This window comes from Crocodylus siamensis, chromosome 12 (assembly GCF_052110815.1).
Source record: "Crocodylus siamensis isolate JL-2025a chromosome 12, ASM5211081v1, whole genome shotgun sequence".
Lineage (NCBI taxonomy): Eukaryota > Metazoa > Chordata > Crocodylia > Crocodylidae > Crocodylus > Crocodylus siamensis.
Genome location: NC_143406.1, coordinates 40,722,763 through 40,741,659, shown reverse-complemented (window position 1 = coordinate 40,741,659; position 18,897 = coordinate 40,722,763). Strand labels below are relative to the sequence as shown.

The window sequence follows — 18,897 nt, the reverse complement described above, 5'->3', positions numbered from 1 at the left end:
CTGTTGCAGTCTGTGCTGAAGCAGCCTGTCTCTTCCTTTTTCACATCCTTGTGACAAGTATTTAGCAGAATTCACAGATTTGTTAGAATGTGACAGGCCGTGCCACGAGTCCTTCTGCTTTGGCCTTGAACTTAAACCTCTGGGTTGTCAACCATGCTCCTAGGCCACCCAACCCCCAGGTTGTAGCTTTTCCCGCCTCCCTGGCTCGGACTAGACCATCAAATCCAGACCACGTTCCCTCCCAACCATGCACCGCCTTAGGACCTGTGCCACCCCAGGCCCAGGTTGTAGCCGCACACAGTGAAAAACCAAGGGCAAGGGCTCCTTATTGGTTGAACTGCAGATTGTAGCTATACCAAAAATACACCTGTGCTAGCAGAGCTTCTCTTTGTCATTGAAACACGCCCCAGGGGTTCATACGCTTTAACATATATAGGGTTCAATTTTTTTCTGAATCAGAATACTGTATGTGCTGATAAATGACTGCAAATCGTGGCCCTAAAAGACCATGAGAGGGAGGATGCCAGAACAGGACGTCCAGGCTACCAAGGCACAAGCCGAAGCTGGGAGTGCTGTAGCTGGAACAGAAGTGGATCCTGAAACATTTGACTGAGCAGCTCATCAGTTCAGCTCTCTTTCACTCCAGGCTAAGATTCCCATTAAAAGACACAGTCCTGTTCCTTGTACTGGCAAGTTTTGCAAGTTACCCACCCCCTGGCAGCAATACCCTCTCTGCCGGTACTGAGCTTTCTACCCTAACTCAGCACAGTGCTACGTTGAATGACAATGAGTGCATGTACATATTCATTAATGCACCATAGTTACTGTGCACTAGGTTTAGGACTTGGATAACCAATGCTGAGTAACTTATGCTGCTGCGCAGCTGCACCGGTGCGTGGGTTTTTTCAGGCAGCCTAATACTACTGCACAGTAGCATGGGTTTTGCCCGGCACCGTATTGCACAGTGTTATTAGGCTACAGCGCAGTTAACGTCTCATGGGGAAGCCCACACTGATGCCCTGTAAACTCCCATGACATCTCTCCTTAGAGATGAGCCGTATTTACTTTCCTCTCTGTTTAACAATTACTTCTTGACCCTTTAGCAAACAGAAGGCTTCAAGAAGCGATGGTTCACTATGGACGACCGGCGGCTGATGTATTTCAAAGATCCTCTGGTAAGGTGTCCGACTGCTCCCACAAAGAATAGCCGTGGGCAGAGTTCAGTTTCATTGCAGGGAAAGAGAGGATACGTAGTTCCTCCCAGGGAGCACAGCCATGTCTGGCACACAACAGCCTGTTTCCCCATTCTTCCCTGGCATGTCTACGAGCCCCCATTGGGATTTACCCAAGTCAGGCGCTTTTCAGTCTTTGTTACATCAGACTTTGCCTTTTGTCCCCTTCTCTGTGCAGTCACCTCAATGGTGGGTTGCACAAAGCATCCCGGGGAGTCAGTTGCTCAGTTCAGAAGGGCCTCGGTGTTTCACTTTTTAAAAGCCCAGCCCAAAACCTGATGAGCATTGCTGTCATCCTCACAAGGTCAGTCAGTATATCCACATGACACCGCTAGTAGTTTCTGGAGCAAGTAGAGGGGCAAAGCTACAAAGGGCTCAGTGGTGCCCACAAACCAGCAAAAAAGCACTGTAAAGGCATCAACCCTTGCTACATGCCTCAGGAGCACCTGTGAAGATGTGATCCCCGCAAAGGGCTGAGCTTGACCTCGTTCCAGTGCAGTTGCTCCTTGTTCATTCCCGGGGTTGAGAAGCAGCCTTGAAAAGATGCAAGGATCGAGCTCTGTGCCTTGTATCACTGAGCTGCTGCCAGTCTCACCCTCTACATACCAGCCCACGTACCGTTTTCTCTTTGTCTCGACTGACGTGTTCTGTGAGAGGTTCATTGTCCTTCAACCAGGCAACCGAACAGTGCTGTGTTTCCATTTCATGGTGCAAAGATTACATACATGCAGGCATACGCACTTAGTCGGACACGCAGGGCGACTTGTTAATCTTCTTGCCTGAAAAAATAGCAGGCTCAAGACACTGGAAACGTAGCAGGGAAAATGTCAAGTTAGGAATATGTCAAAAATACCGGAAGAATTTGTGTAGCGTGCCGTTGGGAAGTCACTGTGCCACTGGGCGCAGTCCCTAAATGATGTGACTAGGATAACTGCACTGAACACAAGGAGGCAGCGAACGCCAGAGCCCGTGGAGCGGTGCTGTTTTGCATTCACCGAAGATCTGCTTCACAGTCTCAGGTCTGCTACTTATTAACCAGGAGTTTGTGGGGAAGAGGTTGGAAGTGGGAGATGTAAGCTTCTGCAGCAGGGCTCCTTAGAAGGAGGCGGAGACGCACAACGCGTCTGGATTTTAAACACCCGCAGGTTGCAGCCCAGGGGTTTGGTTTGGCGCATTAAGTTACAAGTGATTTAACAAAAATCGCCATAGCAGATTCATAATATTTTTTGGGGGGGGGAAGGTGTAACCTCAGAAGTTGATTTCACACACACTTCTCTCCTTTGATGTGGCAGGCAGAACAGCCATTACCACGCACTGAATGACCCACATTCCCCAGCTCACCTTGAAAAGGAGCTACGTTTTGCAAGCGCTCTGAAGTCATTTATTTGTCATCTTGCAGGATGCCTTTGCTAGAGGGGAAGTTTTTATTGGAAGCAAGGAAAACAGCTACAAGGTCCTGGAAGGACTCCCACCATCCACCCAGGGAAATCACTGGCAGCACGGAATAACGATCGTGACCCCAGACAGAAAATTTCTCTTTGCTTGCGAGACGGAAAACGATCAGCTAGAATGGATTACAACTTTCCAGAAAGTTATCAGCAGGCCAATGCTGCCTCAGGAATACGCAGGTGAGTCGTCTCACCGGGCTGACGGCTTTGGTAGACACAGTCCTTCACATGAGAGACGAGGGAGACAGCAGAGATGGGGAGCCTCGCACCTCATCCTCAAACCTGGTCTGCATAAGGCGGCTTCCTCAGGGGCTGTCACTTCTGTGCCCGTACCCCATCCCTCTGTCTCCCTAGGTAAGTGGACTGCAAACTCTTTAGACCAGGTTGTCTCTTGCCCTGTGAGTGTTCAGTGACCCCCACCGAGTGATCTCTAATAATAACAGCCACTCTCACCTGAATTGGTACAGCAGTGTTGGCATCTGATTGATGGGACGTGGGAGAGAACATGTCTGTGGCTCTCCTGGGGGGACCTACCAGGCCAGAGCGGAGACCCACGAGCGGGGAGCTCTGTCGTGCTTTTCCTGCTCTTCATGTCTGGCTCTGGCACCTCTCGTGCACATTGGAGATGGAGCTTATAAATGACTGTCCATGGGAGCCCCGCTTTACGATGGTGCTTACGGCCTGTCATGGGGTCTTGTCTGCCCTGGGAAATATAATCATGCTTGCAGTCAGTGCTGAGCAGTAGAGCCGACCGACGGGATCCCGGCAGGTTCGTGCTGACAAACACAACTCACGTTCAGCATTGTGTCAGCTGGTGCCGAAGTTTTGCCACAACCTGCTGACACCATGGGAAGTGTGACGTGTTCTTGTCTGAGCGTCACATCATGAACGTGGTCCTTTCTGGTTGTGTTTCTAACTGCCCGGTACTGGCCCAGCCATGGGTAACGCTCACTCCAGGCTGGACCAGGTTGGGGAATGGATCGCAAAGGACGGCATTGTCGCTTGTTCTAACACGAGCTCTGTTGTCGGCTTTTTATTTCAGTGGAAGCCCATTTCAAGCATAAACCTTAGACAGGACTGTCTGGGCGGACCTAAGGAACGAGATTCTGTTTACAACACAACGTGGTTTTATTTGAAATGTAAAAATTAATAATAATAATAATTACAAGCCGTCATTCACCTAATCATGTTGGAAGGCAAGAAGGGAGCACTTCACGGCAGAAGCAATGGAGAAGCTGCTGAGCCATAGGAAAGCAAGTTGGACACTTGTCTAGGTAGGCACAGCCGGGCTTGTTTTCGGCCTCCCCGGTGCACCTCCGTAGACGACATCTCCGTGTGCAACCATTTTGTGTATCTCACTACATTAGGTAAGGAATTACCACAAAGACTGAGCAAGTTGTCAATATAGTAGACTCTGAACAATGTGCAGCAGGATGCCCCTTGGCCTGTGCTAACCTGTAATAACACAACCTGCCCTCTCTGGTCTGGGAAGGCCGTGTTCAATGAGTTTGGATGGACTCCGTAAGTAGTATTTTCACAGGGTGGCAACAGATGATTTACCATTCACAATATACCCTAGAGGTGTGATGTTTGTCCACCTGGAAACGTGGTCGATGGCTAGAAAATGGTAAAACCTAAAAGGTTTTCTGTGAAAAAATGAAACTCAGCTTGTGATGCAAGGAAAGAAAGTTCTTTATATATCCTCTGTAGAAACCTTCTTAAGCTACCATTTCAACAACCAGTTAGACTAATGGTGGCTGGGTTTTGTTTGCTTGACTTTCACCTCCTGCGAAGTTCCAGTAGTTCAGACGTGAGATGGATACATGATTTGATCCTAGTTTTGGATCTGAACTTTCCCAGAATTTGGGGCCGTCTGGACCAGTTACTGTCCCGAGGGCAAACTGGTAAAGTCCTGATCCAAAAAACAAATTCCCTTCGAATTCACATCAGGTGCTTTGCTCTGCATCTTTCGTGTCAGCACACATAGTTTTTGGCATTTCTGCTCCCTATGGGCTAGTGGATTTGAATCCAGCAGGCTTTTCTTGAAGCTCTCACTGTCCTGAGTGTCCTCAACAACACATTTTCTCATGTTGCAAAAGACGGGGGATTTTCAGAAACTGTGAAGTCCTAAGAGACTACAGAGCTGAAGCTTAAAACACAGCGGAAAAAGACATTACCTTTTAGTGCAGGGAAGCATGAATTATAAAGAGTAGGGGTCAATGTGATGCATCAGAAAGCAGTATTACACGTTCTGCTGGTTTTGTCTGGTACTAATGCCCTAAAAATAAGGAACCTGAATATGACTCTTAAGGTGTTTAACATAAGGCTCCCAGTCATAAATTTCCTCGTTATTATGGCACATGGGCAGTATATTCTAGACAGTCTCCCAAATGCAACCTTTTTTATTCTGTTTCATGCTTAAGGTTGATGGTAAGGAAACAGTTTGCCAAGAAACCCTCTCGATGCCAAAGCGTAGGGTAGGCGGCTGTGTAGGGTGTCGTTCTGTACCAGGACCCCTCACCGACGCCAGGAACATTTGCCCCAGACCCCTGCAGTGCACTTCGGAGGGAAGATCTGTGCCAGACCTCGGCCATGACCCATGACTAACTTGATTTGCATCCCTTTTGACTCTACTGGGTGGGCAAGGGATGCAGGACTAGGAGGGCATTTAGGACATACAGCGTGAATCTGTGCAGGGACCAACGTCCCTGAAGCCAGTTCACTCCTTCACACAATTCCTTCCGTGTTGCTAGTGTCGTAACCTGCTAACGGTCTCTCAGTGTTTCTTTCGAGATGGAAGGGCTGAGCTGAAAGAGATGCTAGCTAGAAGCAAAGGGCTGTACCCGTTGCAGTGCCCGATGTCTTTACAATGTACAGTAAAAGCACGCGACTGCCATGACTTGAAGAAAACTGCATGTGCACTTTGTAGGGAGCTCGCACAAAGTGGAATTTGAAACGGCTCCAGCTTACGTGGTCTTGTGATGTGTAGATGTTGCTAATGACTGATTCTCAACATGTCATACAGGTGAGGTCCAAATAATTTAACGTAGGCGAACGCCACGCCTTGTAAGCGATGATAACTTATACCGCAGGGGAGTGTGCGGAAGTGGGAGCGGTTCCAGCAATCAGAGTTGTTGGCCTCATTAATTGCTCGCCAAAGTGCACACCCAAGAAGTGCCCATTACTGACAGAGGAATGTCGATGCGGGGAAAGCCCGGCCTTTCCCCACGCACCACGTCCAGCTGGGGCCAGGGGAGACAGGCCCATCAGGAATGACAGTGGCAGCAGGCTGCCGTTTTAGCTTTATGCAGTGGACAGGGAGAATCCGGCCCTGACTCAGACACTAACCGGACACAAAAATCAAAGCCCCGCATGCACAAACACTGCTGCTCTGAGACCACTCCTAATTATAGCAGCCTTTCAGTTTGGTCACGGAGAGACCGCGGCATGGAAACAGGGAGGTCGGGCGGTCTTCTCCCAGCATTGTCATGTCCACAGCAGGGCGAGGGGCAGCACCATATTAGTGACACGTATCCCCCACCCCTACCAAGCCTACGAGTCTCCCAGTGACCATATTCCAGGCTCGGGGCTTTTTTTACCCTCTCCGCTCAGCCTTGTGCAGGTCCCCTTTCTTTATTTGCTCCTCACTGCCAGTCCAGAGGCCCAGCATGAGGGTTTTGGGACCACTTACATCCTCTGCAGAGGGCTTCAGTACACTGTCACTGATGCACAGGCCTTCAAGGTTGCACAATGCAAGTGTACTCAGCCTTATTACATGGTAGAGGAAGGGACCGTGGAGCGTGCAGGGGAGGGAAGGACAGCATTGCAAAATGGATCCGGAGGGGCTCCCCCGTGGCGCAGGTCGGGTGTGCGGAGATGCTCTTCTGTTGCCACTGCTTAGACTCCTAGAAAAGCAGGGCTGGAAGGGTCTTCGGGAGATCACCTAGTCTAACCGCCTGCTCAAGGGAGGATCATCCCAATCCAAACTGCCCTGTTCTTACAAACACCAGGGAAATCGTCAGCCACAACTGCTGGGCACAGTGCCCTGCACGTAAGAAATGCCCTTTAATGTGCTGCAGGTAAAGCAGTGTCCTGCCTGCCCGGCACTTGGTTCAGCTCCAGAGGCAGGGATTTTGGCACGCGCTCTGCTTTTCACAGCACCCAGTCCAGAAACAGGCCGTTGACCCGGGGTGTGAGGGGAGGAGAGGGGGTCCCAGCCTGGGAGATCCAGCTGTTGGACTAACGCAAGCCACTTAGCGTCAATGGAAAGGCTGGGTTGCCATGTCCGGGTTTCACAGAAGATGGATGACGGGAAGGGAAGGAGAAGTAGGGAGTGCCTGTGGGGCCATTGACATGGGCTCAGTCGGGCATTAACCCTGCCTCCAGATCTGAATTGAAGGTGTGATCCAGGCCGAGGACAGTCACTCATTCCAGCCAGATTGTCACTGAAGTGGTTGCACTCTCGCCGCAGCCTGCAGAGGAAGCTGGGCCGGCGGTGGGGGCGAAGCCAAGGAAGAGCGGAGGGCGAGGGTGAGGTGTGCTCTGCTCTTGGCTCATACCCCAGCTCTCTTCAGTCCCCTTCAACCTGCCAAACTGCCCCCTTTGTCTCTCCCTTCTCCCTGGCTCGGACTAGACCATCAAATCCAGGCACTTTCCCTCCCATCCACGCGCCGCCTTCGGACCTGCGTCACCCCGGCCCCCAGTTGTAGCCACACACAGTGAAAAACCAGGGGCAAGGGCTCCTTATTGGTTGAGCTGCAGATTGTAGCTGCACCAAAGCCACACCTGTGCTAGCAGAGCTTCTCTTTGTCATTGAAACATGCCCCAGGGGTTCATACGCTTTAACATATATAGGGTTCAGTGTTTTTCTGAATCAGAATACTGTATGTGCTGATAAATGACTGCAGATCGTGGCCCTAAAAGACCATGAGAGGGAGGATGCCAGGACAGGACGTCCAGGCTACCAAGGCACAAGCCGAAGCTGGGAGTGCTGTAGCTGGAACAGAAGTGGATCCTGAAACGTTTGACTGAGCAGCTCATCAGCTCACCTGCTCTTTCACTCCACCCTAAAACTCCCGTTAAAAGATACGGTCCTGTTTGTTATACTGGCACAGACCAGTCCTGCAGGAACAGGCTCTTGGTGCATAATCTCTTTAGGGCAGAGCTATGTCATGGGCATGCCAGGCACGGCATCCTTCCCGAGGAACACGAGCTCCATGCCAGCCTGGCCCCCGGCACCCGGGGAGAAAGTGGGGCACGACATGTGCACTCCAGCTGTCCTCTGCTTTTAGTGCCTCTTGGGGCCTCGTCTGCTGGAGTGAGCTGGTGCAGGCAGTTATACAGGGGGCTGGCCCCGAAACACAAAGCTTGAAACGGTCTCTCCCTGCCCGTGCCCACCCCCACCCCACAAACCACACAGCTGAAGATTAAGCCCAGGAAAACACTCTCACCCCTGGCCCAACTTCCTCTTCAGGCTGCGGTGAGAGTGCAAGGACATCAGTGACAATTTGGCTGGAAGGAGTGGCTGTCGTTGGCCCGGATCACGCTTTCCTCGCAGATCTGGAGGCAGGGTTAATGCCCGACCGAGCCCGGGCCAATGGCCCCACGAGAATGACTCCCGTGAAGACTTAGAGGATCTGAGGACGGGTGTCGTGTGCCACAGCAGTTTGTTGCGACAGATTTGCTGGCAGTAAGTGTTTGCTAGTGGTTGCCCCATTCGTTTCAGGGCAGGAACCCTGGGAGGTTTACTTCATATTACGCCAAGAGGTGATTTGGTTTAGTATTAGGGGGTCGGGAGATTTGAGCTTTCCTGTTCATTGATACCCATCTGTTAGCACCTCCAGATATTATACCCACTCATGCTTCCGCAGCCCCTGGGCCAATGTTATATGAGCTTGCCTCCGCAAACTGGTTGTTGCACTTTTCCCCCTGGAATCCTCCTTTTTTTTTGATTTTGCCAAAGCTGCTTAAAGTGACATTTCAACATGGTGCGATTCACGCAACGAAAGAAAACGGTGGGTGAGGAAAATCGAAATGGCCGGATGGGTAGTAGTGCTGTACGTAACCGATTCTGAATTTTTACCTGAAGTAATTCAAGGTGCCCACGTAAATAATGGGACAATACGGTGACGTGTCCAATGCATTTCTTAAGTTAGTGTTTGTAAAATGAAATCCATCTTGTCAGCTGTATACATTTGTTATGTCACTGGTAAGAAAATGATGGTACTAAATGTCATTCAAACCAATAAATTATTATGTCAAATCAACGGAACAAGTGTGCTGGTAAGTCTGCGGCACAAATCACGTGGCATGAAGGATGCAGTTCAAGTGCGACCTGTCCACTGCCCGCCTAGCGTTGCTAACACACCCAACGTTTGCAGAATTAAAGGAGGCTATTTCTGCACTGCCTCCTACAGCGTTCATAACTGACTTCACTTGGGCAAAACTAGTGTTTTCTTACGAAGCCTGCCCCCACTCCTCGACCCAGTCTCAAAGCAGGACGAGCTGCTAAATTTGCTAGCTAGACAGCAATGCGACGCTGAAAACCCGGGCTTTTAGATAACAAGTACGTGGGGAGACGCATCCCCACCATCTCAGGCCATGAGTCAGTTTTTCTTCCGCTGTGAGCACTGTTTCCAGCTGGCGCTGCGCATCGTGTTGGCACCTGTTCCCCACACGGCTATGCCAATAGGAGCCAAGGTGCTAAGCTGGCCAGATGCAGTGTGGGTAGTTAATTGCCTGCCTTCTAGCTAGGTAGACATGGCAGTGCCCTTCGCTTCCCATTGCCCAGAGTTGGCACTGGGGGGTGAAGCAGCTTGAAGAGGCCTTGGGATAAAAGGCGCAATATGAACGTAAGATTTTTTTTTTTAATTAAAAACCCCCGAGGCTGAGAATGTACCGAGCTCTCTAACAGAGCATCCCGGGTACCAGGATGCGCTTGAACATGCAACACGTGGTCCCTGCTGCATGCTGGCTTGCTAGCTGTCGAGCCTGGCCGAAGCGCTGTCATCAACCAGTGGAGCGCTAATGAATGAGTCCCTGGGGGTGTCAGGCTATTCTGCAGTCGATCAGCTTCACATTCAAATAGCAAAATCTAGCTCTAAGTTAGATGATCCTGATTTCTCCCAAGGAAAACTGTGCTGGGCCAAGCTGACCTTCCCAACCTTACTCCAAGAGCTGTTCTCTGTGGCATCTTGCCTGCTCAACAGTGCAAGGCCAAAGAGCCCGCATAACCAAGCTGCTTTATGCCTGGGTGGATCTAGGTGGCAGGTGAGACGGGGTGTGATGATTACTCCCCTTCTGTGACTTGCTGTCCAATACAAAGTTTTCCTCCCTTCTGTTCACTACTCAAAAGCCAAGATGGGTCACGTGCTTCAGTGAAAGAGTGGAGCAAGCGCTATGCCTTCTGCAGGCTCGTTGCCCACTGGGTGCGTGGTGGCTGCAAAGTGTCGCATGACTTCCTGGGCATGAAGATGAGCCCACTTGCTGTGGGCTCAGGTGGGGAGGAGTGTCAGCCCCACTGTTATTTCTGGGTCTCAGGCAGCTCTGGGATTGCCGGCAGTGTTTATTAGCATAGACCCTTAATCAAGCAAGTGATGATGATGAAGGCGCTATGCTAATAGAGCCCTCAAGAGCCCACGTCCCAGAATGCACTGAGCTCCTCTGCGCCCTTTTGCTGTACAAACGATGACCCTGTGCTCGGATCTCAAAAAGACTAATAAGTTCCTACTCCAAAATGCAAGCAATCAGGAGATGCTGCGGGTCACCCCCACAGTTGGGAAGGCCAGTGCTTTTGCTGGGGAAGGGGTGACTCCAAGTCCAGCAGCGCTCAGGGTAGTCCTGCCTTGCTCACCCCCAGCTCACTCCCTGGCTCGGTGTGGTCTCTTCTCCACGACGTATCATACCACGATAGAGAGTTGCTGTTTATTTGTATTAGCTGTGCATTGTGTCTCATCATGCCACTTCTCTGCTTGTCCCTAAGAACTGCCTCTCACTTCTGATACGTAGCACGTATAGGCTTTCCGGCACATGCGTGTAGCAAAGCGCTGGCGCCGGCTGGCATCTGAGGCACCTGTGGCTAATGCACACCTCCCATTCACTCAAGTGACACTACAGCGCTTCCCGATGAGGGGGTGAGAGGCACGCACCGCCGTGCCTGAGCACTGAGGCGCTGGCACTAGCCAGCTGGCATTTTGCTTTCACTTTACAAAATAAGCCAGTGGTATCTGCTGAGAGGAGCTATGGGCCAACGAGGGGTCACCTCTGTGCACACCACTATTAACATGAGCGATCGTGTTGGTGAGGAAAGGGGCCAAGGCTGAGGTCTGGTGACCTGGCATCACGGAGCTGGAGCCTCACTACTGCCTGTAGCCAGGAGGCCTCATTTCTCCTGCTACAGCCCAAGGCTGCCTGGGACACAAGTGCTCGGCAGGGTCCAGGCGCAGCACTTGAAGGGCTTGGCCGCGGCCGCATCACCAGCACCAAGCTGCAACCTCTGGGTGTGAGGTGGCTGCTCCACGTGAGGGTGCAAAGCACTGCCTAAGGGCCCCAGCTCAGGCCGGAGGCTCCTGTGCTAGATGCTGCGTGGGGAGGAGCGGGGCAGAGAGCGTGAGAGAAAGAGCCACGTGCCTTGCTCTGAAGAGGCTGCAACAGTAGCATACCTGGGGTTGGAGGTGACCAGGGCAGCAACCCCAGGTGCCACCTTGCCTGGGCAGGGGAGAAGTGGCGGGTGCTGCAGCCGGCCTGGCAGGAGCTGGTGCTGCCCCCGGCAGGACCTGCACCTCTGGGGCATAGTGAGCACCACAGCAGCGGGTTGCTTGAAGGCACAGCCCAAGGCAGCGAGCCTGCCACCTGCCCCAGTGCACTGCCCCTGGTGGATGCACCATTCAGCCATCGCCGCCCTGTAATGCCCGCTTTTTTTTTTTTGTACAGCGCAGTCGCACAATGAGCAGAAGGCACCAGGGGAGGGTTTAAACATCTCCTCTGCCTTGTCTTCCCACCAGCTGGGTTGCATATCACAGGTCCTCCTTTGGACCGCTGCCTTGGCTTGTTGTTTACACAAGTTAGTTGCTTGGCACTGATGCCATTTGGCCACGCTCAAACAGCCTTGCGCTTGCAGGCGCTCAACTCTCGGATCCCCCGGTCAGTCTCATCAAACCAGTCTTGATGTTGCCTAGAGACCACCCCCCCACCCAAACTGGCTCTTTATAGGCTCTGATGACAGGGGACTTGCCGGCACCCCCTCCCCCAAGCACTGCCAACATGCTCCCATTGACGGTGATTGGAAGGCATCAGGTTTCTGCTGAGATGCTGGCGGATGCAGTCTCGCTTGACTGGAGCCTTGCATCTTTTGACATTGATCTGCCGTTGACACCGCCTCTCCTGCAGCCGTCATTTAGGAGCCAGTTTGACTGACCCACATCTTTGCACTGGGTTGCCAACAATAGTCCTGTACAGATATAGATATATATAGCTGTAGACATAGATGTGTATATGTGTGTGTGTGTGTGTCTTGCAGGGGGCGGGGGAGGAGGGGACAGGGTGTTGCCCTTGTCCCAGGCACACTGCGCTGCTGCTGCTATTTAGCTGCCACCCACCGTGCTCAGAGGCTCTGGGCTGCATTGCCCAAGGCAAGGTGCCTTCAGGGCACAACGCAGGCAAATCCAGCCCTAGGGCTAACACGGAGGGGCGCTTCGCTTCAGCAGCTGTCATCTCTCTGCCCGAGCGTTGTCCTACACGCAGCATGTGCTGGCCGGAGCCATGGGCATGCCCGAGTCAGGTGCTTGTGGGACAAGGAGGTGAGCAAAGGCATGCATATGCTACAGCACCTGAGCAGCTGGGGTGTTTTTTTTGGGGGGGGGGGGGGGGGGGGGGGCGAAGGGCAGGGGGAGCGGATGGTGGGAGCCCTTTCCCAGTACCTGCCACTGTCACCTGGCGCAGGTGCTGTGGCTGCGCCCCCCCCCCCACCCAGCCCTGCCCTTTGCAGGCATATGCTGCAGCCACACAGCGCTGCTGGCAGGCCCCTGGGACCCTGGCGTCATGTCTGCTGCCTGGCCTGGCTCCGCTGTGGCTGGCCGCCGGGCTGAGCGGGCAGGAAGGCTATTTGGCCTCATGCCACTAATGCTTGTGTGACTGGCACCAGCCGCAGCCCGCCCGCTGCGTGCATGCAGCCTGCGCCTGCAGGGGCAGCACCATGGCAGAGTGCCCCCTCCCGCTAGAGCCAGGCTGCCGGGCAGGGCCAGCCCAGGCCCACACATCAGCGTGGGTTATGGGCTCAGCCGCAGTTTATCCAGCAGATGGCTGAGGCAGCGTGCCCAGATGGGTCACCCTGAAGCCAGACGCACGCGACTTTGTCGTGCTCCTCCCTCCCCCAGCTCTACGTGGGTCCCGGCAAGGACGCAGTGCCCTTGCTGTGACAGCTCCTCAACAGCTCCATAAATGGCACCCATGGGAAGAGCTTCTCATTAGCAGTCCTGCGCTCCTGCCTTTGCTGGCAGGCCCAGCCAGGCTCGTCTCTGGCTAAGCAGGGCTTCACCCCAGGCAAACTGGCTTCCTCGTGCCCAGCTTTGCCCTTGCTTTGTAGTTCAAGCCACTGCTGGGGGGAAGCGGGGCTGGAGCTGGGCGCAGGCCCCAGGTGCTGATCGGGCAAGGACAGGCCTTTGGCACACTACTTCACGCTTCAGGAGCTGGAGGACGAAGTGCTGTGCTGCGCCAAGCATGCCCGTCATGCAGCAACTTGCCCTAGGTTCAGCCTCTGGCTTGGATGCCGAGTCCAGTCGTGACGCTCAGCCCTCCGTGCTGTGCCATGCAGGGGCTCCCCGAGAGCTCACCAGGCAGGGCAGCTGGCCTAGCAAGGGAGGCACAGAGCCGTGCGCCCAGGGCCCCACTGCCAGGCCATGGCAGGAGCAGGACTCGAACCCCCATTGCCTAACTCTGAATCCTAATGTTAGTTCATGAGGCCGCTGAAGCCAGTGTTGATGGTGGGGCAGGTCTGACATCTGCCTCTCTAGGTCACTCAGTAAATGCTAGACCTAGGTGCACACGGCGCTTCATTTGGACTCCAGGAAGGCAGCAGGCGTCCTCCGCCCTGAACACAGCCTTTTCCCCACCAAGTAGAGGGCACACGCCAGCCCCCACTCCTGCACCGGCCTGGGCCGCAGGGGAGCAGGCGAGCCCCCCGAAACGCCCTTGAGAGCGAGCGGGTACGAAAGAGCCGAGCCCTGTGCTGTGCTCCAGGCCTCGGGATGTTCAGCTGCATTTGCAGGGCAGTCGCCTGCTTCAGTGATGCTCATCCTCCATGGGGGATTCACCGCACCAGCCAAGGAGCTGGGCTCAGGGGTTTGAAGCAGCAAGGTTTGGGGACGCTGTGAGTAATGCTCCCCCTGAATGCAGGGGGCTTCCCAGCCCTGTAGCCTGCACGGTAAGAGCAGTGAGTGGCCCCTGGGATACGATACAAGCACCTCAGCTTGCTCCCAGCAGTTAACAGGCAGCTTCTGCCATCCAGACTTAGCAAGCACAAGTCACTTCTAGTGGATACTTCCAAAGAGCAGGGAGAAATCCCTAAAGAGGAGAAGCTACTTGCAAGGGGCAATCTTTCCCTCAGCCCTAGATAGGGCTGGAGGGAGCATAGGCGCAGGCGATGTCCTCCTCTCCCCTGCTGCCCTCCAGAAACCGTGGTCCCTTCACTTGGTCCCACACCACAGTCTCAAACGCTCCCTTTCAGCAGCACCTACTGGCAGCCCGGAGCAGAGCAACGGCTGCCTTGCCTTTCCCTCCAGCTCTCAAGGTTGTCAAACCAGGGCTCGGAGCTGGCTGGCTGTAGGCGTTTCTCCCACTTACAGTTAAAAAAAAAAAAAAAAATCCCAACTGCTAAATGTCAGTAAGCAGTGGGAGTGTAATTGTGACTCTGAATCAGCACCAGCACCCCCATCCTGGTGCTGGAGCTATTCAGGTTGAGCCCGGACAAAGAGTGCACGAGTGCATCTTCCCTGCAAGCGTGCCAGGCCTGAACGTGCTCTGTACAACCCTCGCGGGCGGGCGGCCTGTGGTAGAGGCAAGCCCACGGCTCTCCGAGTCGGTGGCAGTGCAGAAGCACAGGGCTGTTTCACTAGCCCCCGGAGCAGTGCCCAGGGGAGAGCAGGGTCTAGTGGTGCGGCTAAAGACCACAGCAAGGCTGTCGCCCTGTTTCCCCCCCAACATCCAGCACGTGGAGGGTAAATGAGTTCCTTCATCGCCTACTTACGGACAGGGATTAGGCCTTATTTGAAGCACCCTTAAGATGGCTCTGAGCTTCAGTCCTCTGTTTCCCTCTCCCGAGCTTGTCCTGGGATCCAGAGGGTGCAACCATGATGTACAGCTACCTTGACCTGCCCACGTCCAGCACTGGGCATGGCTCTGCCGAGCGACACGATTCAACCCAGTCATTCGCCTCCAAGCCAGGCGGCCACAGCAAGCCTAGCCAAAGGAAGCAGGCTGTGTAGCTAAAAAAAGGAGTCAGGAAGCACAGCAGTTAAAACTCCCAGCAGCTAAACAGACTTGGTCACATTCCACATCCTGTTTAGCTTCGGGGAACAGGCTCTGCAGGATAAGCAGCAATAGATTTCGGCCTGTTTTAATTGTAATGAAAACACCGGACCAGAGAGATCGCTCACAGAGAGGCAACAACTGGAGAACTTGGACATTTTGCCCATTCTTGCCCCTCTAGGATGTGAATACAGGTCTCCCATCCCCATCGCATGCCCAAAGGGCAGGATCTCAGGTACTCTGGGGCGTGATCCCAGATGCTTGTTGATCTAGGGAGAGCAAGCAAGAGCCTGGCATGATGGGTTGTGGCTTTTGTTGCAACATTTCTGTTTTAAACATGTTCCTGTTATGATAATGTGGTGTGCCTCGGTTTCCCTGGTTAGCTTGCACACGGGGAAAACGGGCCCCTGCTAAGTCTTAGAGCTGCTATGGGGGGACAAGACAAAATGACTCTTCAGCATCAACCGACTTGGGGAGGTTGGAGGGTCCAGGGGAGCAAGAGACATAATCTGACAATAGCCAGAGCATTGAACAGAGGCTGGCAGGGGGTGAACAGCTGAGCAGTTTTGGGGCACGTGGTTGGGCGGACCAGAGGACTTCTCAGGGCTGGCCTAGGGCCAGAGAGACCAGGGACAGAGACCCTGGGGTTGAGCAGCTTTGGCCTCAGTAAACACTTCTAGCAGAGGAGCAAGTCTTGGTGCTTGGAACCGGAGGGCATGCTTCACCCAGCAAGAGCAAATCCCCCGGTCGGGAGCAGAACTGGAGGCAAGCTCCTCCGCCGGGGCCAAGAAGACCCAGGGACTCAAAGCCCAGGACATCAGGAGTTTTGAGGAGTCAGGGCTCCCCTGCCCACTCTGGAAGCCACGCCTGGGCTGGCTCAAAGGGGCACTTGGAAACCTGACAAGGCCACCAAAGTCCAGAGCAGGTGCCCCCTTCCAGGGGAAGGGCCCCTGGCTTTTGTCCAGTGCTTAACACACCAGCTGGACTTCCAGAACAGGTCATTACATAGAAAAGTGTGAGTGCCAGCAGGAGAATGAAACTCACCCTTACAACACCTAATGCCAGCCGGTTAGGACACTAGCCAGGAATGTGGAAGAGCTGGTTCAAGTTTCTGTTCCAAATTAGGCCTCATAGGGATTGAAAAGCAGGTCACACCATGTCTCAGAAGGTTGCTCCAACAACCGTCAGAGACGGACACAAGCAGAAACTAAGGTCCTTGGGTGTCTTCTCTGCAAGGCCTAATTCAGATCTGGGCGCCAGGAACACCACAGAACCACGTCCCATCTCTCTCGCTGGAGTCTGGACATGCCACGGAGCTGCTTGAAGCCATAGTTCATCACCACGAGGAGCAGTAACGCATGTGGTTTCCAGGCACACACTTCAGCACGTATCAGGCAGCAGCTGAGTCAGATCCCTTGGCATGTGCATGCTGGAATGGAGCACCAAGCCACCACTTCCAGTGCTTCAGTCACTTTGTGTCTTTACTCACAAGGCAGCTGTGGAAGACTGCATGCCACAGAGGTGAAGAGTTTGGAAGCAACCTTCTCTTTTGCTCTGCTACTATCATTTGGTTGAAGACTATTTCCCTGGCCTTGCCTGTCCTAGGAATAGAAAGTATATCAAACAGGTATCAGCTAAACATGGCAAATCCTAGTAGACAAGGCAGCTTGTCATTTTAACTTGTTAACTGGCTTCCCCCAGGGTTACCTCAACTAGCCATCAAAATTACAACTTGACATCAGATTACACTTGGATATTGATACATGCTCCTAGATCTAAGCTCACATATTCCACCCGTCTGTACTCGACCATCACAATCCTCTTTCAGGGATCACGCAGAATTTCAGAATATGCAGAGGCCTTAAGAAAGAGCCTACGCGGCATGCACGGGTTTGCCTGCGGGTAGGAGGGAGAAAGACTAATTGAACACAGAGTGTGGGTTATTTGCAAAGTGGGGCATCCAGTTCAAAACAGTCCCCTTTCCCCCTTTCCTTGGTGCACAAAGTCACCTTTGAAAATGATGCTTCTGAAAAGATTTTAAATCGGGTAATGGACAGTTGCACAGCCCCGTTGGATTTTCCCAGCGGAGCTTTGAATTACATCAGCGCTAATGTTGGTAACTTCATGCACAGAGAGGTTGTAGCCAGAGATGCGAGAAAGGTTGCGTCTCCTCTCTGCCTGGCAGTGCACAAGTTACACTCATCATCTTAATCCGACTTCTGACTCTGCTAACAGGTAACGCATTGCAGCTGAAGTCAGCTCACGTTCCGGTCACCTGACAAGCCTGCTACCTGGTGCTGAAAGTGTACTCACCTTTTTGGAAGGTAAACAGGTTTCAGATTGATAAGCCCTCCTACACCATGCTCAGGTGACACTTAATATGCAATTTAATCCACGTGCCTTTGATTGGGTACCTTTCCAAAGGTACCAAAGGTAGAAAGAAAGCTATTGTAAATACTTCTTCAGACAAAATACACAAGGAAGTGCAAATACAGTCCACTTTCCTGACTTCCATGTCAAACTACGATATTGGGATGTAGAAGAAAAGGCTGCTGGCAAATTACAGCAAAGTGCAACCAGCAGTGATTTACAGGGATAGGAATGTTCTTGTAAAAGATTTTTAAGAGAAGGTAAAGCAAGGAGGGTAGCTGGACAGAATTCAGCTCCCTCCTAACACACTTTCTTTACAACATATCTCAGTGTGTTTTTAAAAAGCGGTCCTATCCGGAAATGAGCTGGTAAGGGAGCCAGTCAGATCCTCAATGCAATAAAATCCCCCCCCATCACCTGCTATTACTGTACCTGACTCCGGCTGCACATACTTCACTCCTTAATCTTTAAAAAAATACAGGGAATTAGACACCTCCCCCTCCCCCAACAGGTCCTAAATCTTCACATTTGGGGACACATCTGCAGGGAGAGTGCCATCCTCTGCCATTTTATGAAGGGATCAGAGCTCTTCCCACACCTCAAGAATTAGTACTGAGGGTGGATCAAAGGGCAGATCAGTGGGAGGTGAAAAGCGAGCGATTCAAAATACAAGCTTTCAGTCCAAACCAGAAAAAAAGCATTTTTATTCCACAATCAGCATCCATACAGAAAGCTATACTAGGATAGGAAAACTAGAGAATGCCCCTCTACCCCACTCCACCTTCTGCCTGCAGCTTCCCATGTCTCTCCCCATGTATCCATTCATACCTTCCCCTGAGCACAGAGATAAGTCTGCCTTGAGCAGGGGTTTGGCCTAATACCTCTGAAGACACCTTCCAGTCTGTCCGTGACTCCGATCCATGGTCTGTGCTGTGCATCTTGTCCCTCTCTATGGCATTCATCCACCTTCCCTAGAATCAGCCACCATTTCAGGACCAGGAGCATGAGCCCATGGATTGCGTGCCTCCACAATCCCTCTCTCTCCAGTCTCTCGTCTCACTAAGAACTGGTTTTAAGGAACACAACCATCTGTGTATCTTTACCCCATATTATGGCTTGGCCCAGTAGCTCCTCAGAGTTCATTTACAAAGGCTTAAAAACCAAGCTTAAATGGTGCTTTGCACAGGTGCAAAAGCAGTGCTGTATGAGGCTTTCCAAGGAAAAGGGAGGACAAGAAAAATCACTGGCTACCTGACACCAAGTTACAACTTCTCCCTGCCCAGGCCATCCGCAGGAAGTCAGAACCAGCTTTCCTCAGTCAGACG

General features: G+C 52.7%; 1 protein-coding gene across 1 annotated transcript in view; it reads left to right on the top strand.

Moving 5' to 3' along the window:
* The window catches only part of ADAP1 (ArfGAP with dual PH domains 1), a 109,977-nt gene extending 101,035 nt beyond the window's left edge, over positions 1-8,942 (top strand). The window contains exons 9-11 of the mRNA XM_090023812.1: positions 1,104-1,175; positions 2,632-2,860; positions 3,723-8,942. Of these exons, the coding sequence (XP_089879938.1) occupies positions 1,104-1,175; positions 2,632-2,860; positions 3,723-3,751 (330 nt within the window). The 3' untranslated portion in view covers positions 3,752-8,942. The remainder of the gene's footprint in view (positions 1-1,103; positions 1,176-2,631; positions 2,861-3,722) is intronic.
* The last annotated feature ends 9,955 nt before the right edge of the window (positions 8,943-18,897 follow it).